Genomic DNA, 23,235 nt, shown 5'->3' on the forward strand with positions numbered 1-23,235 from the left:
GTTATATATATATATATATATATATATATATATATATATATATATATATATATATATATATATATATATATATATATATATATATGCCATTATCTGTCATTATTTTCAAAATATAACCATTTTCTTAGCTCTCCAAAAATGTATAACAAGTAGGAACTTATTTCGAAACAACTGAAAAAAATACCACAAAGGAGAATCATAGAAGTGGATGCCCAACGCCTTGTGCAGATTGGCCAGGACCTTCTCTCGCATTCTACAAGCACCAGTAGTTTTTGGTGTCTAACCAAGACTGAACCTCTTACCCCGATGTCAGCCCCTAATTGTGAAATCAATACCATCGCTCACAAAATCTGCCAACTCTTTTCCTTGTCGACCTGCTAAAGACGGAATTATATACCAGCACTCGTTTCCCTTCTCTTATAACCCCGGTTCCTTCAAAATAAGCGTGAATCTCGCAGACCAGCTATTTTTTACCTGTACTGGCCGTATTTACGTTTTGACTCCACTACTATTCATCATAATTTTTTATATGGAATAGGTGGGTGAACAAGCATATGGGCCACCTAATGGTAAGTGGTCAACATAACCCATAGACATTGACCCAGTGAGAAATATTAACTATTCTAAAATATTAACTAAAATGCTATGTCCCTTGTGCCTATAGTTACACTAGCTCACTCAGCCTTCTCCAATACAATACTGAGTACTGTTGTTTGGCGGTAGAATAACTGATGAATGATTGGTACCTACCCAGATGGGATGGATAAAAATAAATACAAAATATGTTCTTGGTAACTGAAGGATTAAGATGTAAATACCTAATCAAAAATCAAATTTATTTTTTAATAATAATATTGTTTAATCATCATTTACACACGATGATTCGAAATATTACACTAAATAATATTTATTACAAGATAATAACATATGAAGGTATAGTTAGTGCGGACTCGGTGATGTAGCCAGACTGTAACATTCCCACCGGGCGCTGTAGTGCCTAATTAATTCTAAGAACAAGTTCATATACACGCCTCCCCACTTCAATTATTTACACATGCGACTGTTTCAACTAATTCATATTAGAAATTAAACTCAATTATTGGATGTGTTACAAAATAAAATAATTTAAATACTTTCTATAAAAGTGGTGACTGGTCAAAAATAATATTATATTTATTAGAAAATGGATGTAAGTAGATTCATCCATTCGTCCGATATGCGTCTCATAACCATTGTGTCCATGACATTCCTTCCCCCATTGTTATTTTCAAATATTGTCAATGTTATAGTATAATGACACTTATCCTTACCCTTTAAAATAATAATAAATTAACATAAGCTCCGAGACCTGGCGGAACATTTTAACTCACGGTGAAATAGAGGAACTTTGGGAATACAAGATCGGTACTGGAAGTTTGTGTAAACTCACGCATTAAGCACGCATGAGTTATTTTATGATGCCAACCTTCTTCTTGTGCTTCTGGTACAAATGCAAAAACAATGCATTCTCGAGATTAGCTATGTCGCAATTGACTTACACAAATAGTTTAGTCTTCATGGAAAAAAACAAAACAGCAACACTCTAATTGAATGTGGAACAGTAGCGATCCTAATGCTACCGACGCTACAGTACTTTAGATTCGGAGCTTCAGTGGAATCCTCATTTATCGCCTCTAATAGGAAGACCCAGCCGCACAGCGCGCGCGGTTGGGAAAGTTAGACAACTAGCTGATATTGATACCGTCGATGCCGAATAGTATATTGGTTGTGTTCATAGTCGTATGCCCTACCCACTGTTTGCATTGCTTATGAAATCGAGATCACCTTGAAAAGATACTGAAATCAAAGTCAATTATCTAATAATATATTTTTTAATTTGACTATATATCGAGATATTCCTTTTTTAAGATTGTCCGTTATGTATTTTTGTAAAGAAATGTTTCAACGCTATATTCACAATGCCCAAGACGTCGGATGACCTAGACACATACTAATGACCAGTTACCAAAATAACAAAACATAGACCGAATAGGAGTTATGTAGTTATTTACAATGTTAAGTCTGCAGTAAAATTATAAATGCGAAAGTTAAGGGGAGCCGAAAAGCAAGATTTAACCTCAGGGAAGGGTATACTAGGCTACTTCTTAGACCTTAAACCTGCAACCACACACACACACACACGGGCGCAAACGAATATGACGTAATAAATCATGTAATGTCGGTAAATTTTATTCTTCCGAATGTTTGTTCAACTATTGCATTATTTTATAAGAAGTCTTAAACGTGTCATTTATGATAGAGCTTCGGGCGGTATCCTTACAATGTTACCAACAATTGAACTATAACCGTAACAAGTTCAACTCCACGAAATAAATACCTCACTCCGGAAATCGAGGAAGGATTTTGATTTATGTAATAAAATTTTACAGATATAAATTTAAAAAATATTTGTATAAAATGTTAATTACCACGTTCACGTGATGACGTGAATATTCAAATGACAAAAGAACCTAGAACTGATATCTGTACACCGGATGTATAGTAAAGTAAGTAAAGTAACAGCCTGTAAATTTCCCACTGCTGGGATAAGGCCTCCTCTGCCATTAAGGAGAGGGTTTGGAACATATTCCACCACGCTGTTCCAATGCGGGTTGGTGGAATGCACATGTGGCAGAATTTCGATGAAATTAGACACATGCAGGTTTCCTCACGATGTTTTCCTTCACCGCCGAGCACGAGATGAATTATAAACACAAATTAAGTACATATATATAGTGGTGCTTGCCTGGGTTTGAACCCGCAATCATCGGTTAAGATGCACGCGTTCTAACCACTGGGCCATCTCAGCTCATACCGGATATGTATATTCAAACTAAATAATTGTATAATATGACATTGTGTTTCTAATTGTGCAAAACACTTACTTAAATAGTAGTTTAGCGACACTGAGTAACTACTGAGTTACATATCCCTCGAGGTGTAGTTTACTTCCGAGCCGATGATAGATTCATATTTAATTAAATTCTATAGTCTATCAATTCAAAAGAACCTACAATAACCTACCTGAATAAAATATATTATAATTTTGAATGAGAATCAACATGAAGCTCTAAACCACGAACTCTAAGAAGAACCAATTAAAATTCGAAGTAAACACATAGCCAGTGACTTATACTACAGCCACAAGCGAGCCTTCCAACTTGCACGGTACAATAACAACCCGCCTGCAGCGAGCGTTAGCGCTCCCCGCAGACTACAGCGCGCCACTTCCTGCTTGTTTAGAAATCATAGAATATTATAACACTATCTAAACTAGTATTCCCGCAGCGCAACCGGCGGATTAATGACTCACCGCTGGCTAAAGATCTTCAACTCCTTACGTCATCATACCTCATCCCCGCCAACAACAAACCGACTTCAAATATACATGAAAATATATATGATTGTATTATTTTTAACGTAACAACTCATAACTGTAACAATAAGGCTTAATCATTATGAGGAAAGTTCTGATTTCCTAAACTTCGAAGCTTAAACATGAAATAAATTTAGCAAACAAACAACCAGAACTCAACGGGTAGGTGGCGCCCTCGCTCGACGCCCGCGCGGAACACATCGCGCTACACGCGCCGCCCGCCGCTAATGCGCGCTGTTTCAGCTTTAATAGCTCCGAACATTAGCTGCAGCTTCGAAGGATTATAGAGATCGTTGATACTTTCCGTTATTATTATGTACGATATTTTGCCGATTTTTATATAGTTTTATAGTCAGTATTCTCGTACTGTAATGACTAACTTAGAACGCTTTCTCGCTCTTTTCTAATGTGGTCATTTGTCACGTAAAGGGACGACCGTATTCTTGCTACGACGTGTTTTTTTCGAATCCAACTAATTGTAACTATCTATTTCTTACTGTCGAATATTTCTCTTTAAACAAAACTGACATCTGTGCCGTACTACACAGGTTTGTCATTAAGATCGCCGATCTCTAGACTATTTGCAATTTGCATGCATTTTCTTCCCGTTAGTGAATGTATAAATCGTGGAGTTGTGTATCTCTTCTGTCGTTACACCATTGGACGCGCTTAATGTCGTTTCCAAACAGGACATCTTCAGTTCCGCCGCATGCAGAGCGCGATATCAAAGGCGATAAGGCACGCTGAGTGATTACTTCGCGAACGAGTATTGAGAAAGCAAATGACTCGGCCAATTTTATCGCACAAAGGGATCCCGCTAGTTTCTTTACCTTTAAAAGCTTTATTCGGTCCGAAGACAAAAGAACTGGCCATCCTTTTACGGCGTAATGTTTTGCCCCTTTGTGAAATACTCTCAGTTACCTTCATTGTTACCGAAACTTGTGATCTAGACTTATAGACTCCCTTTCAGGGAATAGATTGAGTATCCTTTGAAGTTCAATTATTTTTTATCGTAATCATCAATTTGAACCTGAATTAAAACGTGAAAAACATTCTTCTAAAAACAACCACCAGTGATTCTATTCCCATTTAAAATTAAAAGAAAAAGCACGCGATCACCTCGTCGGCACAGTTTATGTTCCAATGTGTATGAGAAGCGGCAACAAACAAATTGAATCTGTTTTGTGTCAGCGAGATACCGATACGCCGTGACGTCAGCGCGGCACTCATTTACTTCGCGTTTTAATTAAGCGACTGCCGAGGACTTGATCGAGGGTTGAGGTTCATTTATCGAATGTTCCGTATAAAGAGTCGATGTCATAATTACTCGTAGGTAATTAATTCTTCCTGTGTTCGGTGGTGAAGGATAACATTTGCATGGGCCTAATTTCAATCATCGTGGCAGTGTGTCAGAATAAGCTGTAAACATTCTTCACAAAACAGTAAGCTGATCCTAGCCCAACAGTGGGACATTTACAGGCTGTTAATATTCATTAAATGAAAGAAGAGAACAGACTAACCTAGTTTTTTTTATTTAAATTTAAAATGTACTCGTAATGTTACTGGACAAATCAAAGCTCTACCGTGAATAATGATGTTTCTCTTAAGGACTCTTTGTAAGATGCGACGTGCAAGTATATAGTCGCAGCTCTTCTGTTACAAATTAAAGTCAAAATCTAAAATTTTCATCAAATTTAGAAAAAAATATAGCAATACACTTGCTTATTGGTAGTCAAGAGTCTGCTAAAGGTTTTGAAAGTAGATACGTCGGGCCTGAAAAGACCCGCGAATATTTCTCCAGAATCCTGATAAAAAAAGCGTAGACACGTTGTTTACAAAATAATTACTAACCAAAAAATGTATTCGGATAATTGAAGAATCAAGTCTTACTATAAATATGTCCGTCATAATTTCTGGAAAACACATTGAGAAGCGGCAGACATTACTTACCAGAGTAGAATGCCATACTAATTATTCTGAGGAAATAACTAAGATACACTAGATGAGCCGTGACAATATTAGTCTATTTTTACCGCAATGGCAACATAGCTCACTCTAATCGCCAATCTATGTATATGGAGTCCTTTCTGTGCTCAAGGAACATTGTTAATTCTAGGTCACCTAATGCTTCCCCAGTTAAAAATACATTGAACTTAACTTTTTTTTTTAAGTTAGTACATACGAATTTTACTGCTCAGCCCTTTGTGCAAGAAACGTAGCAAGGAATATATTAATATCATTGTATTTATTTACTTCAAAAGTTTTTACTTTACTTCAAGAGTTAATAAAAGTATCCCAAGAACGAACACAGTTGCATGCAATTGGAGAGACCTACGTCAAGCAGTGGATGTATGGGTTGTTGATATAAGAGTTAATACAATATGAAAATGAAAAATATCGTTTGTTTTATTTTATTGTACTTTTGATCACTGGCTATGGTATGCACAAGTCACACTCAGTCACAGCGACACTGAAGATATTTTAATAATTAGTAACGACAGTATTAAAACCAGTGGCGTCCTTATTGTGGAAAGGTAGCGGTACAACATAATCAACGTAACTAAAATCAGAAACATATTTTTACCGGAGCGCTTCCCGTGCCATGTCTCGTGTTTACTGATTGACACAGCAGTAGCCGCTTTGCTACTATTCAATTACAGTGATGAATACGAAGCTCAAATCCTCTTATAACTGTTTTATATTGAAATCTTTCTATGTTTACACAAAATTCGAAGAATGTAACTTTTATACTATAATAGTTCATAATTCTATAGAGTATGTTTAGACTATGAAACAGAACCAAAATACAAAAAAAATTGTAGGTTCCAACGATTTCCAAGCGAACGCTGCCAAAACTATATCAAATACTCAAAATATATTCGTTTAATGTCCGGGGCGCATATACGTCACCTATGGACACGCCACTGTTATAAAATGGTAATAAATACAAAAACGTTACAAAGAAGCTTTTGGTCGTATGACTAAACTCTTTCCGGGCGGTTCGGCGCACATCCGGTCGCGCCGGATTATATGAGTGCGAGGGAAGGCCACTTGTGTTTGCGTGATCTTGTGCACTGTTACTTGTAATACCATCATTTTGTTTCATTTTTGACTTACTTACTTATATGCATTTTAATTGATCGAAATCGGTTGACATTTTCGTTTTAGTATTTTCTCAGTTATAAAATTTGTGAAACAATTAAAATAATTCGCTGGCTTATTTGTCGCTATTTAGTTTGATTGTATAAATATTATGATATTAGGCTCATAATTGAATCGTACTATTACAAGACGTTACAAGATTTATAAAAGCCGCCATGGGCTTTCAACAGAACATGTATATTAGCAGAGAAAGTTATTGATTGCTCGATACAACCGTGAGTGTACTCTTGCTTAAAAGATAAGCTGCTATAATATTGCATGATATTCAATTATACTACAGGTATCGACTATGACTTCTTACAGTTTTGTGGTGCAAAAAATCTCATAAAAATAATAAAAAAATATTTCGATCAAATTAAACAATAACAACAATACATTTTACCTCTACGGAAGTTATATCATAATGTTAGATAAGATGTCATACGAGTGCTGATCTGCACAAAAACGTTCGAGACTTTTCTTTAAATCGCTCGATAAATACGTCAACTGCACGACATCCTACTTCCATATCGGTTAGTAGCACGTTAACAGCGAAGCTTTGAAATGTCCCGGTGTTATTATTTCGTTATATAAAGTCGACAGGGGCTGCTTGTCGCGGCCTCACCTGGCGGGATTCCAACTCACTGAAGACGCCGCCTCCGAAGTCAATAATAGCCTCTTTCACCTTCCATCCGGGGGCTATTGTGAAACTCAATGTTTAGTTTGGCAAAACAATAATAAAAATTCTCTTGTGCGACTGACTTTGCCGATACGGTATTCTTGAGATGGTCCAGATATACCGCTGAATGTACTTTAATCAAACTTATTCCGCCGGAATGATTTAATGCAATTTTATTCCTTCATTTATTCTCATATAATATTTGAAAATTATTCCGCGTGAACCCGGTCCTCGTGAATATTTTAAAACGATAATTATTTTGTACGGTTTTGGTGAGAGGAGGCAAAGACCTAGTCTTATTGCCTGTAGCGACACGTTTCGCATGTTGCAGTAGATTGTTTGGAATATAAGTGTTCTGAATAAAATAATAACTACTTCATTATCAATAACAGTCTATAAGGTGCTCAATAAGCCAATGACAAGTACATCTACACACACACACACGCGCGCGCGCGTCACGCTGACTCGGTGACACAAATCCAATAAAGTCGCGTCTCCGCCCGCCCGCTCCCTGCTCTTATAGCCTGCTTTTAGCGACGTTCGCCGGCGACTGCAACTAACACGTTTTTCCTCCATTTAAAATAGCGGAAGATTTTAAAGTCTCGACGTGACTACTTTTCCCCATCTGGAGATTTTAATATACCTCGGGGAGATCACATACTTCAGGTAATTTAAATGTAAAAATATATTCCACACGTAACAAACTGTGTTGGTTTGATGTGTGTAATCTACGAATGTTGATCAAAATAATGAAACGATGACTAATCTCATGTCCAATTTTAATAGCCAGCCTCTATAATGTCCATACACGTATCTCAACGATAATCTGCGAATGTTCCTGTTAACTTTATCAATTAAACTATACTAAAACTAATTAATCTAAATTAGCCCTTTTAGTTCAAAATATCTTGTTTAGTTATTTTGTGCGAGGGAAATAATATAACATTATTAGTGGGGCTATTTCACGGGTCGGTTGTCAAAGGTTCGCCGGCACGGCGGGGGCTCGTGAGCATCTCTTTAATGTAACGCTGTAGCTCTTAATTCAGTGCCGGTAGAGTTTGTAATTAAAGAATTGCGGCGACCGACCTGGCTCGCTGTTCGTGTGCAGGAACTTCCGACGGGCGCTGGTCCTGCCTTTTCAGTTCCCAATTATCTCCCAAAGTGAATTTTATAAGCGTTCGACGGTTACCAAACATCTCATTCTGCCATTAAAAACTTCCTCCTTAACTCAGCTTCGACGCGAGTGCCTCGAACATTAATCACTTACATTTACTCATTGCTTTGATAAATAACACGATAATGTTTGCTGATAGTTCATATGTATGCAGACAATATCAGCGGGAGCGCAACGGGCAAGAAATTCACATGAAATAAAATGCAAACAACCTGCATTATTTTTATTACTGTTACAATTATTATACGCCATATGGACAACTAGCTAACTAACAAGAATATTACTTTTACGAGCGGAGAAGTTGTTTTACTTGAATTCACATTAAAATTATTCTTGAAAAATTTTGATCTTTGGTTTTAACAGAACTCTAAAGCGTTGAAAGCGTTACAGGTCAAAAGATTTGTTTAGTGTAGTATTTTAGTGTTTTTTTTACTATATTAATTATACTATGCGTTAGCAGAGACCAGTAAAATGAATCAGCTGTTTTCAATGCGTAATATAACACCAAATCGCTGATTCACAATCAGCTAACAGCCTTCCGATTACATATCATCCCGCATGCAATCCTCCGATACAACACGGACGGAAAATTGCTTATTTATAGCGACCCTCGATTATACCATTCTTTTCCTCTTCGCGTCCTGAATATTGCAAGTCTCCAAGAAACGTCAGGGGATTTAGGTTCTTATAGCTTTTTAATACGTGCCATAGTACAATAATAATATTAAATGGATCAGAGCGTGTATTTAATACCGTCAGTCCTTTCATACTTTGAAAAGTCCTAATAACGGCCCAGTTACAGTTCTATAACATACTGTACATATGTATGGTGTTAAATATGGTGGTAGTGTGCCTTCAAACAGCGATATTATCATTTGTATCAGTAAATCTTATATATTAATAGAGTAAGCCAATTTTTGTCCCAGTGATTATGGGACGATAACTGCACATAAAAAGCGGCTGTAGTCTCATTATGTAGAACTCTAGCCGTAGATGTGCAGAAAAATTCAGAGAATTATAGAGTTACCGGCAACGTATTTTGCGGTGCTAGGGCTGTAACCAAAAAAAAATGTAAATCGTGCGAACAGGCGTCGTCAGCTTACAACGACATCAAATCAAAACAAAACCTGTCATAGGTTTCGAAATTTGTAAAAATCTGTTGAATAAACTCAAAGTTTCGCGTGCGACCCACTAGTATTGTTTAATACTATTGAAATTTACATTTTATAGCACTGATCGTGCGCTAATACGAACGTTCTTAAGCCACCTATTGTTACATCCACATCTTGGCATGAGCCGGCCCGCCAGAAACAACACAGCAACTTTTTTTCTTTTTATTAACAAAAAACGTTTATTTTAGTTCGATACAAACTTAAATTTAATAAGAAATATAACGCCATCACATTCAGTTATGTTTACGACTCTCCAATTTTATAGGAGATGTGGTGTCATAGTCCAAGGAATTTCAGTACAGGCCGAGAGTTTTGGAATTCGCTTGGAATTTTGGTATTCAATGAAGCTTCATTCAACGACCCTATATATCACTTGCACAGAATACATTCTTGTATTGTTGTTTCATTCTCAGAGTTGCTTTGTAACTAACAAGTATTTGTGACGAATCTATGATTAAAAACATATTCTAGGCGCATAAAATTAGTAAACGTGGAGCCATTTCTTGTACAGGGCTGAATGTAGAGCCCCTGCGGCACCAGAGGAGTGAAGACCCTGGACAACAGCCTCGGCCCTTTTAGCCGTCGGTTTTATGTTAATTTGAACAATTCCATTTATTTACCTTTTACTTTTCTTTGTGGTCCTTTTTCTACTTTTTGTATCAGTAAGTTACAAAGCACTATTTAAGAAATTTTAAAATCGAGTGCCATTCTTGTGTTTCATAATTTCTACACATATTACATACATATTACATTCATACTAGTAACTTGCAAATTAGGTTTATTGAATCTCTACTGTTACCCTATGTTGTAGAGATTATATATTGAGGATTCCTCTAAGTATAAAAAGATTGCTTATAAGAGTAACAAAACATACTACCATAAGTCCAGAGCAAAACTCAAGCGTATCTCATCGCCGGTACAAATGATTATACTTGGAGTGTTAGGTATTAGTTATGTGTTTCTCTATAATTTACAACAAATATTCTATTTATTCTCGTAATCCCGTTATAAACAAATTTTGTAAATCCAAGAAACTGCAAGAAACTTGTATTTGCTCTGAATTCGGTCGAAACTAAGACAGAGAAATGTTCGCCATTCGTCTAGCGAGCCGGAGTGCAGCCGCGACCCGGAGACCTCGCCCTCGTTCACTCTCAAAAATATTACGTAATTTGTCAATATGCAAGCTTTTTCTATTGAAGTAATTTAGAGTATATATGTTGACAATGCAACTAAATATAAGCAACTGTAAGATTAGGGAGATTACTTTTTGCAAATCGAACAACCTCAATCTAAATAAATCCAAATTAGTTTTAGCTTAAAAGGCAGACTGTTTTAGTTGTGTCATTTTCGTTCAGTGTTTAACACTATGATTAAACGAGAGAGAGTTGCCTCCATCGTCGGATATAATTAAAATTAGTTCTTAGACATTATATTCATGAAAATGAGTGCTTTCGGTCTACGTATACATAGTGACAAAGTGACGTGCAGGCCTGAAGTAATTTATATGAATATTTGACTCATGCAGCCGCGCTAACTACGCTACTCCTCAGCGAGCTGACAGCTTATAACTCGTCTGACTTTCATTAAGATTTCCATCGAACCGTTTGATCCCGAAGCATACAAACACACACAATTTCACGGAGTTGTAGCGTTTGTGAACGTTCCACCCTCCCTATAATAATAATCCTTCAGCTGCTCACGTGTCACGAGATATCCAACAGAAACACGTTAACAACTAAAGTGTCGACACATCTCAAAGTGTTCACGAGTGCTGACATCATACGAGTATGTATATGTTGCTCTTGCTGACCGAAACGGTTAAAAACATTATTGCTTACAAAGCAGGAAACATGGTGCTTATGTAGTTGTATTATATCTTATTAATATGACAAAATAAAATTATTTGTAATAATTCTCTGTCATTATATTAAATACCTAATATCGCAACGTATTGTTAAATCGTAAATAGCAACGACGACCTCGAGACAAACCCAGGGCCGCGAATGATCACTCAATAGACAACTACATACAAAGCAGCATAAATACACATAAACTTACAGAAAAAACCAAAACTACACTCATCCTCTCTCAATATGCGAACCATTATTTTATTCAATATATCGCTTGAAATGCAAAGCGACGGAGAGCCGTAACTCATATGATTATTATGAAGCAGAAATCCAAGTAACGAATCGCTTTAAGGCCGCTGCAGCGACTAGAAGTGGGTTAAAATATATAATGTAAAAGGCAGACTTACGCGCCATCTCTCACATGTATGCATTATTTATCCGCAGCAGCGCCGCGCGGACAATCTCTATGCGCGCCTCTTATTGAATCATGACTTGTATTAGAATTTATTACTCACTAGTGTAATGGAATGTTGGAGCCGGGAATAGTTTATATGGAATTCGGTAGGAATTACTTTCGTGTAATTAACTTGCGGGGCTATATAATCTTACGCTAAAAAAGCCGTGTATGCTGACGCACATACAACAAATAAAATGGTATTTCGGTGGTGACTGCAGTGGTTGGTGATTCTAGTTCTCGTCCAGTTTCTTATATACAGCGACTTCGTACGCCTTTTTTTGTTCAGTTCGCAGATTTTACCGTAACTATATTAATTCTGTATAAGGCAGCTTTTGTGACATTAAGTCGTTGGGCGGAGGCACCCGACGGAAGTGCGAAGTGATGGCAGGTACGAGAGCTGCGCGCGGTACTGGACATAGCAGCATGACTTTAACATTATTTTGTGTAACGTTCTAAAATAAAAGTAGCCTTAGTAAATGTAATAAGGAGTCTTATTACATTTGCTATTAGTATCAGTGAAAGTTCCGCCAAAATCGGTCTAGCCGTTCCAGCGATAAGCCGAAGCAAACAGACAGAGAGACAAAAAATTTTGTTACATGCACCGTGTATACATGAGTATACGTTTAATAAAAAGCGGTTATTTTAATATTTTAGACATTCCAATTTAGTTTAGTCATTATATGGAACTATATTTACAAAAAAAATAATTTGATGTAATTTTCGTTTCGTATAAACCAAAATATTGTAACAAGACCCTCTCTCTTCATATAACACGTTGTTACGAGAGTGACCGGTCCGGACGTGCAGTACGCAGCAGTACGCGCTTAGTGCTGCTGGTTAAGTGAACGGTTGACACCGTGATACTTGCCTACTGATCAACGTCGACTTTTCACAAACGACGATTAACTGTAAGAAAACAGATCTGAAACCGAGCGCCTCGAGTATGGCGCAAGGAATGAGAAATATTTTTGAAAACTTAGTTATACAGAAAGAATATATAAAATTCATTAAATATGAAACAGCTAAATGCACACTTTTAATTAGAGATTGTCATGTAACGAACTCGTACAGTTTAGTTTACCGGCAGGTGAGTCGCGCCGTCAACCCTCATCATTCCACCTCACTGACTGCCACGCACTCCCACTGATGACCTACGCATATAACGACCTCGAGTACGCGTTATTGTGCCCATTAGTTATATTTTTTTATTAAAATTCAAGACCTAAATTCCCTGAATACAGGCCGTGGTCTACAAATCGTATATTTTTCCTCGCAACTTTGTTACTTTCAATTCCAATACATATCACCAGAGCTCCTAATGCAACTAGAACTGAACGGAAAGGTTAGGATGTTATTTAGTAGTAAATAGTAAGGCATTATAAATAGAAGGGGTGTAGTTAGGACAGGGTCGCATAAGCTTTTAATAATTAATTAATAAAAATGTATTGCTATGAAAACGGAGTACTGTTTGTAACTCAGTTATCAGGTAGCATTGAACATGACGAAGTGGATATAGTAGGTATGTCGGAGATATCTCTTTTCCCGCGAAATATCAACGTGTGGACGCGCCGCGCAGCCGGCTCCGTCCCCGCGGCGCCGACACCATTCCAAACTGCAAATAAAATAAAATGCTTTGCAGAAAAATTGAAAATTCAATAACTCTCTCGCAGAGGAGCGATTTCCTCCCGACTGTGACTTTAAAATATGATGGATGATACATCGCACGCGTTTTTGCTCAAAATTCGTGTTAGAACTTCGGAACGATCGCTAGCATCTCTCGTATTCCCCTGATTTATGGACGCGCTCTGCAAATATTTTCCTGCTTCTTTGTCTCATCTCCATGCAACTTTGATACTATTTTTATCGTTTTATCGGAATCCCACGCTCGTGGGGGCGGACGAGCGGAAAGGACTCGAACTGACGCGTCCGTTTCGAGTCGAATTGTTCTCAAGCTGAACCAAAATAACTTTGAAACATTATATCTACTTAATGTTATGGCACTTTGCGTTCGAGTTACTTTACTGCAAAGACCTGCAACGAGCGAAAGTGAGGGTAAAGGGAGGAGAGTGGGGTGTTAATGAGCAAAGTTGCCATGCGTTTACTTAGCCGCCTCGTACGGAAATAATAAGCGCAATTAGATCGCGACCGACCCGTTTCACTTCTACTGACCCCCGCAGCGCGCGCTCGGCTGGCAACTAAACAATCAACCAACCTGTTTAAGACTTAACGTATTTCGTCAAATAAACCAATACAAACATTTTCATTAATTTATCTTTCTATAGATGGTTCTCAATGTAACTCATTCATATTGTCTATGTTGTAAAAATAATCTAGTACTAAGTAATAATTTTGGAACCATCGTCGTATTGGAAAAATAATAGGATACAGTCGGCCGTCAGCGGGAGCCGTAAAGTGCGCTGCACATCTGCGTGTGGCCCCCGAGCGCCGTCAGCGCGGTGGCGCGCTGCCAAGGCGCCGTAACCAGTAGCGCCGGGCCTACTTTTATGTTTTACATTGAACCCACCATATTCTGTAACCCCTTCGTTCTGGCTACTCGATTTTATTTTCCCCTTCTGTTTACTTACTCAGTAAAATGTTTCGAATACTCGAAATGCCATGCTAATGAACAAGCGCCGAGCCTTTTTTTTCTTCGCGTTTCATTTAATTATTCGATGAAAAATTTCTCAAAATTTACATGTACTGTTCTTTGTACACAACTGCAAAGTTTAATTAAACTTTACATTTGTATATCACTTATTCGTATAATAGAATATTGCATTCGCTATGTACCGCCTCAGAGTTCGCGACTCGTAAGAAAGTGAGCGCTTAATGCAACAAAGAAGCGAGCGATTAAACCAATTTGTCTCGGCTGGGCTAAGTGCGCCACTGCTGCGCTCCCCGCTCGCCGCTCCCCGCTCGCCGCTCGCCGCTCGCCGCTCGCTCCGCACAAAACCTAGCAAACTGTGAACTGCACCCAACGAGCTCAATTGTTCCTCGGCGACGTCCCTCCGGCTCGCCTATTGTTCGCGCGTCGCTAATTTGTATTAGCGACGGTGACCATTAGTATGAACCAACTCACGCCTGCTCGAGGAGGTTGCGCTCTCCTGATCGAGTGAGGTCTGCTAGAGTTGAATATACATATTGTCGACATCAATCATATCGATAACCGATTATAATTGATCTAAGTCTTCCATTATTAGAGTGACCGCGTTGGTTCAAATTACAGAGAGAAGAAAATCACCATAATGACTATTCTTCACGAGCTGACGCACTTACACGGAGGCGCGCGGGGAATTATGACGTCATAAAGCATGGAATTAACCCGAAAGCTTTCCTCAAGGACGTAGCTCTGTATTCAATTATGTTCTGTAATAATAGTTTTGGTGATATATATGGTAGAAACGATTAATTTTTAAGCATTAAAGATGTTGCCGAGGTCTGCAATAATAATAATAGTAACTGACATTGTATAAAGTTGATGGATTTTATTTAAAAAGAAAGAAGAAGAAAAAAGATTATTTTCGGTAAAATCGATCTGATTCACTCTGATTTGATACACAACGAACCGGTTTTAGTTGTGATGTCTTTATTTGAATCCACAACTGCCTCATAGCCAGGCTTACGGCACTCGCACTAGTTTTATTCCATTCAAACAAACCTGTACATGAACTCTACGTCAGCGCCGACTTCAATCTTTTTGTCGTTGCCACGAGCAGTTGCCTGCGGCTTTGCTCGCGTTGCAATTGAATATATTTGCTGATTAACTATTACCTTAATTTAGGACCTCGTTGTATCCTACATTGGTATGTATTTCAATCCTTAACGTTGAAACCATACTGAATCGTAGAACCGTGGAAACTTTCATTTAATTCAACACAGTAACGTGACAATTCAAAAGTGCTTTTATGAGCGAGCTTGAAAAATGAATATTTTTGATATTATTGTTCAAAAAGAGGGTTTAGACCATTTAAATTGCAATATTATAAATAGTAAATTTTAGCAACAGAATGAATTTCAAATGAATATGATATTAATTTAGATTTAGTACTGTTCATCTATTTATTTCGAACTAAAATTATCAAGTGGACGAACATCGGTAAATAAGCTGTAATGTGAGCTGCAGTACTAAAACTAGTAACCACCGAACCGATTACGTCGCAGTTTAAATAATAATTGGAACCGATTATCACGCTATTGAGAAATATAATAAAGTTCCTGAAAACCAACATATTGATCACAGGGTGTAATTGTGTACGGGATAAATATTGTTTTTCAGATTTTCTGAAAATCAATACGTTATTCGTTATATAATATTATTCACTAACACATAATATACTTTGTATTATGAGACTACGGTTGAGTTAAAATCATGTAAACGTCAGAAATAAGAAAATAACAGCAACTTCCGCTTCGTTTTTTCAGTTAAAAATAAACTGTAATCAATAATGATAATAAAAATATAATAAAAGCCTACGTACAATCTAAGTCGAGCGATGTTCGAGCGCCGCCTTTCCCTTTAATTGGTATTTAATGTGCGCACGTAAATCACCGCGACTGCCGGGCGGGCGCGCTCGCCGGAGCGGCGGCCAGGAGGAGCAACAATTACCGCGCATCCCTTACGCGTATTTAACACGAGCTAATAGTTTGGTTTCTCACAACTTTACAAATATAACTAACAAAAACAGCCTTTAAATTTCTCACTGCTGGGCTCCATTTAAAGAGAAGGTTTGGAACGTATTTCACCACGCTGTTCCAACGCGGGTTGGTGGAACACACATGTGGCAGAAATTCTATAAAATTTGTCACATGCAGGTTTCCTCACGATGTTTTGCCGAGAACGAAATGAATTATGATCAAAAATTAAGCACATGAATATTCAGTGATGCTTGCCTGGGTTTGAACCTGCAATCATCGGTTAAGATGCACGCGTTCTAACCACTGATCTATCTCGGCTCATATAGTTTAAATTTCTCATATTTAATTGTCGTCTTGAAACGTAACCGTATGAGTATAGAAAAATCCAAACACAAAGTTACTTTAAAGAACCATCAGATAGCTCAATAGCTTTTTGAAATAAATATTCAGCATGTAGTAATTTGGAGAATACACAGAGTGACTGCACTGCACAACTGCACAGAATGAACCGCGAGGAACGGAGCCCGGGCGATAAACATCCTCGGCACGATATCATTTCGTTGAATATATTTTGATATTATCTCCCTGTTTACAACTTCAGACAAATTCGAGTCGCACTAAGACGGGGGCGGTAATTGCTGTTTACGTTTAGCGCAGTAATTAACCTTATTCGCGTCTATTGAGGCTCGAACGAGCTCTTGTTAAGCGCGGCACACCCCATTAATATTAAAATATATAGAAACAATAGGTGCAGTATTCATACCCCGTGGGATTTCTTGGTACTATTATTTTATATACAGTTTAATTATCGTATTTTATATTTTATTCGCAGTACATTATCTGGGCTTACAAATAATTAGTGATTACTTCTGTCGTTTGCACGCTAATATCGTCCGAACAAACTACGGAAATCGTGCTTTTGAAATATGTTTTAATATTTAATGGGCATAGCGCTTAGTTTACTTTTTAAATATATATCGTATATCGTACTCTATCCGGACGCATCAAACAAGTCATAAAAACATGGTAACATATAAGTCGGTTAACAGTGAGTGTACCGTCGAGCACGGTCGTCGTGCGATCTCGGCCCCTTCCGCCCCACTGTTTCGGGCTAGTCTCCGATTTATTACGTCACTTTATTCTTATCGCAAATCTTCATCTTTAAATTCCAATCCCTTTATATTACTTTGCGATGATTCTATAATACTCGAAGCACGCGCAGCACTCTTGAGTAAGATTACGCACACCCTGCATGTTATTCGGTCAGTGGCTAGTTTCATTCTAACTCATTAATGTAGTGCCTGCAATCCAAATACTTCTAATACACTACTAACAGTAACACAACAATACTAACAATTAATAAACATTTTAACAAAAAGAAAAACCGACTTCAAACAAAAATTTTTTAGTGCATATTATTTGTTTTATAATAGGGTATTATAAAACAAATGAATATGCACTAAAAAGTAATAAAAATAATTGCGTATTCAACATATTTTTAGAGTACTCCTAAGGAAGAAGAAATGAAAAATATTAGACTACTTAAAAGTCGATTTACGATTAAATAATGTAGTTATAATTATTGCTATATTTACTTATGTACTTTGTCATGGATTCTACGCTTACGACACTTTCATCAAACTACCCTTTGAAGTATATTTTTTATAATAAAATAAGAATCATCGAAATTGGTTAGCGCAATTTTGAGTTATTCACCTATTTATCGCGACATGCATAATGCAAATTTAAGACTTATATCGTTTTCATATGGCTACCATCATCAGAACGGGACTAAATTAAATGGGACCACAAGGGAAGCACTAGCTTTCGAACAAAAAAAAAATCCAAATCGATCCACCCAGTTAAAAGTTATGAGGTAACAAACAAACAAAAAAAAATACAGACGAATTGGTAACCTCCTCCTTTTTGAAGTCGGTTAAAAAAACACATGTCGTTCATGCGCCACAGAACTGGTTTTCAGGCATTTACGTAATTTGAACTTCCCACACCACTGCTTAAAAATAATCGAAGGTTAATTCGGATACAATTTTTATTTCTATCGAAAGAACATTTCGGGTCACGTGACAATCGCTGTTTGCAACCAGTAACTAGTTCGTTCTGGATTAGAAAATTTAGCAAACCTTTTTCGATTGCAAAACGATCGGATTAAACAGAACACGATCGTTATTAGTCTATCTATTAACGCGTCGATCGCGACGCGTGTAGAAAACGCTTTTTTTCGCTCCTACTAAAATTATTAACTGCGGTTTGTCGCTCATTTTGACAAGTACACAGCAGCATAAAATTTGCTTTGTTAAAATTAAAATTACCAAAGAATGAATATATTGATCGATTTATAAATGTATAGTCTTCTTCTTAGTACAGTGGCACTTGCGAAATTGTAAATTTGGTTGCTTAATAACTGCAAAACGAAAATTATACCTGCATAGAAGATACCTTCCTATGATAGTGACCAAAACGTAATCTCCTATATTACAATTTTAAGAGCGAAGTTCACGCTCGTCTTCTTAAATTCGATCTGTTCTAAGTGTATATTTTTAATTAATCATCATTATCATCATCAGCCCGTGTTTTTCCACTGCTGGACATAGGCCTCTCCAAATGCACGCCACTGTGGTCTTTCTCCGGCTACTCGCTCCTGCCTGCCGTCTTGCGTAAATCGGCATTTTTTAATTAATAAAAGAAATATTATACACTGTCATCCTCGTCTTGGGGTTTTAATGAAATCGTTTCGAAGCACCATGACGCGAAGTTTGTCCGCATTTACGATTGGAAGCGCTCGTCATCGATAGCCTACTAGTTTTACGCTGTTAAATATATTTTTGTAAAATAATAAAATAAAGGTTATCTCAGCTTATTATTGTAATTTAAAAAAATATGAATCAGTTCGGAGTCGCCGTCGCCGGGTGAGCGAGCATGACGTACTGTGCCCTGGAGACTGAGGCGGGAGGCGAGTTTTTACGTCGTTACAAATGACTCCAGCCAGTATTCCTAATTGAATTACAGCTTAAACTTATAAACAAATATTACACTATCATATTTATGCACATAATTCTAAACTTTATCTAAAGTCAAAGTCAAAATCGATGATCTTAATTCAATGTATATAGAAGTGTTCCACTTACATGTAATCGAAAGTCTACTTTAACAGCACTAAAGCCCAATCGACCGCGTGCTATCATGGCCGCAGCATTTCAAGGTGACGGAATATTAATGAAACAAATGCATTGCAGTTCCGTCAGCCCGTATCCTCGGCGGGCCAGACCTGCACGTCGACATCGGCTCCACCATCAACCTCACTTGCCTCATCCAGTTCAGCCCCGAGCCGCCCGCCTACATCTTCTGGTACCACGAGGACGAGGTGAGCGGACGCAAAGTAATTATTCACTTCACTTTATTACTATCTTAGTTCCTAACGCATCGCACGAGAGCACCCGGAAAGACAATGTCACCGGCCTCCTGGCCCAGCCTGTTACAACGAGCTCGATTCTTATCCCAGTCTTCTTGTTCGCACCATCGACAGCGCGCTAGCAATACGTTTATATTCAGTACTATACATGTGAATATATCGCTTTCTGGGTGTACTGGTGCTAATTCAATTATAGTCATAACATTTGAACGACCTCGCTATAATCTATAAAATATCAGTAACGGTATCGTATATCATAATATGGAGTTACTTATGCTCTACATTATTCTTGGTAGAATCTACTTTCCGAGCCGGTGGTAGCTTCACTTAGTATAGTAAAATAACGATTTAAAAGTGCTGCGTACTTGAATAAAGTATATTTTGATTGTTTGACATATGTCTGACACTAGATGCATATTACCAAAATCGTTTCAATTTAGTAATTTAATGAAATTCTTGTAACCATTTGGTATAAATTCAAAACAAAGCATGCCTTTCGCAAACAACACTTGTGAGGGCGCAGTTTCTCTTAGTACCGCAGATATAAAGCATCTCTCAATTAATTACTCATATTTCATACACTTATCTTGTTGTAAGATAATACCGACTATTATTATTGTGAATAATTTTGAAATTAGTTTAACTTATTTTAATACCCTTGAGTTCGAGAGATAAGAAACAAATTAAGTCTTATTCTCAGCGTACAATGACATAATATTGCTTGAATCGTATGGAATAAAATCAAATTTTCATTGTAATTCGATCCAAGGCGTCGCTGAGGACGAAGTATACGAGTATATTAAATTCTAGTCTATGTCATAGTTGTGATATAAATATTGTATTACACTGACACAAAATAAAAAATGTCCTTCATTTACTTTTATGTAGTCATTCAAATAGAGAACAAAAAAATGACATTGGAAACATCAGCTTTTCAGAAGCAAGCCAGTCTAATCTAGTTTCATTCACCGTTTATTGTTCTCGCTCTGTATTGTTATATTTCGGTTTGATGAGCTAGTGAGCCGCAGTGATTATAAGCAAACGAGACATAACATGCTGGTTGCCGTGGGTGGCAGCGCAGTGGTACTGAGAGACACTTGTAGTGCCGTTGTTTTGGTCTTTCTGGGCCAAAGGTGACCGCTTCTCATCAGGTGTTACATTTACTCGTCCACCTTCGTTGCCATCAGTAATTGAGTAGATATTTAATATATACAACTACGCAATGGAGGTATAGTAACAGAACAATTAAAACCTTACACAAAATTAAAAATACTCAAATTAATAGTTTAAACTAAATAAAACGACAACATCTGCGCCCTCTTACTTAAATATTATACATCAAAATATACAGGGCATAGGTGGCAAAGATCATGAAATAGAATTATTTTCGGAGTGTTATAAAATACATGTATTTTGTTTCACAGAACATTGGGTTAAAAAATTTGACATATTTAATATTTCAAACTTTAAACTGTCAAGTGCGTTCGTAAGAGGGAGTGCTATTCGTGGTGGCTCATTAATATTAGTACGGAATGATATCGTTTGTAAATCTCGAAAAGATATTGTGGCCCTCTCTATCGAACGTACTATCGAACTATCCTGCGTGGAATTTCCACAGTACATTATAGTCTGCGTGTACCGGCCCCCATCGGGAGATTATTATTTGTTTGAAACCACTATGGAGGACATTCTTAAAAAGCTATGTAAAACTAATAAATATATAATTGTATGTGGGGACTTTAACGTCGACTTACTTAAAGAAACTACGTTAAGTGTTCGGTTGGTCGCCTTGTTTATGTCATTTAATTTAACTCATAGAGTTAATGAACCGACGCGAATAACCGACGGCACTTCTACGTGTATTGATAATGTGTTCTGTGACTGTGAAATATACGAAGTATCAATTATAAATAATTTAACTTCTGACCATTGTGGTCAGAAGTTTTCATTGAAACACAAAGAAATAAATCATTTAAAAAAAATAACATACAGGCCAATAACGGCTAACAAATTACATTGTTTTAAAGATATTGTGGCGTATAAATTGTCTAATCTAGATCTTACGACACAGGATCCAAATGAGCTTTATAATTCATTTTTTGAAGTAATACTAAAAGAATTTAACAATATATTTAAAATGAAATCATGTTATAGTAACACAAAATTAAAGTTTAGTGACTGGGCTACTGTTGGTATTTATAAAAGTAGAAATAAATTATACGACTTATATGATATGAGGCGGTGGAATCGAAGCGTAGCCTTTATAGAATACGTCATTAAATATTCCAAAATTTTTAAAACGGTATGCATTTCTGCTAAGTCCTTATATTTAAAGAAAAAAATCCTGAATTCTGATAATAGAATTAAAGCCACATGGGATGTTATTAGTAGTGTTAGTGGAAAACCCAAAAAGGAAATGATACCAATAGAATTGAACACAGGTAGTAGATACACGAGTTCTGAATTAGAGGTTGCTAATTTATTTGAATCATTTTTTGATAAAGTACCCCATAAATTAACATTTCATTTAAAATCATCTACATCAAATGCAGCTAGGTTATTAAATAATAGTGTTTCTAAATGCGTTATTGATTTTTCATTTGAAACGGTTTCTGCAATAGATGTCATAAAAGTATTTAAAACTATAAATATTAAAAAAACTAACGACATATGGGGCATTTCGGTAAAATTTTTGAATAACATCATATACGATATTGCTCCGTATATAGCAGTAATTTTTAACAAGAGTTTGGACACGGGTTCATTTCCTAACTTGTTAAAATGTAGTAAAGTTTTACCACTTTTTAAAACTGGAAACAGAAGCGATCCCAGTAATTACAGGTCTATTTCAATACTCCCCTCAAAATTATTTTAAATCAACTTCTCGTCCATTTCGGTACAAATGCTATTTTTCATGGTGAGCAATTCGGTTTTAGAAGAGGTCGCTCGACAACTGATGCGGGAATTGCGCTTCTCAAACATATTTACGATGCTTGGGAGAAATCACAGAACGCTATTGGAGTATTCTGTGATTTATCTAAAGCATTCGATTGTGTAGAACACGAAACGCTTCTTTATAAGCTCAAATATTACGGTGTTAAAGGTAAAGCTCTTGATCTTATCGCTTCATATTTAAGTCAAAGAATCCAGCAAGTTTTCATTAATGGAATAAAGTCTTCTGGATCTACGTTAAAAATGGGAGTTCCACAAGGTTCAATTTTGGGTCCCTTTCTATTCCTAGTATATATAAATGATCTTCCTTTCTATGTTAAGAGTATTTGT

The 23,235-nt window shown here is 36.9% G+C and overlaps 1 protein-coding gene across 6 annotated transcripts in view; it reads left to right on the plus strand.

Moving 5' to 3' along the window:
• LOC124531447 (zwei Ig domain protein zig-8-like) overlaps nt 1-23,235 on the plus strand; it is a 404,620-nt gene that overhangs the window by 377,459 nt on the left and 3,926 nt on the right. For 3 of the 6 annotated variants that reach the window (XM_047106045.1, XM_047106037.1, XM_047106068.1), the window contains one exon: nt 19,778-19,920. In XM_047106045.1, the coding sequence (XP_046962001.1) occupies nt 19,778-19,920 (143 nt within the window). The remainder of the gene's footprint in view (nt 1-19,777; nt 19,921-23,235) is intronic. The other 3 variants (XM_047106053.1, XM_047106063.1, XM_047106069.1) reach the window with 1 other exon arrangement.

The sequence above is a fragment of the Vanessa cardui genome, chromosome 1 (genome assembly GCF_905220365.1).
Source record: "Vanessa cardui chromosome 1, ilVanCard2.1, whole genome shotgun sequence".
NCBI lineage: Eukaryota > Metazoa > Arthropoda > Insecta > Lepidoptera > Nymphalidae > Vanessa > Vanessa cardui.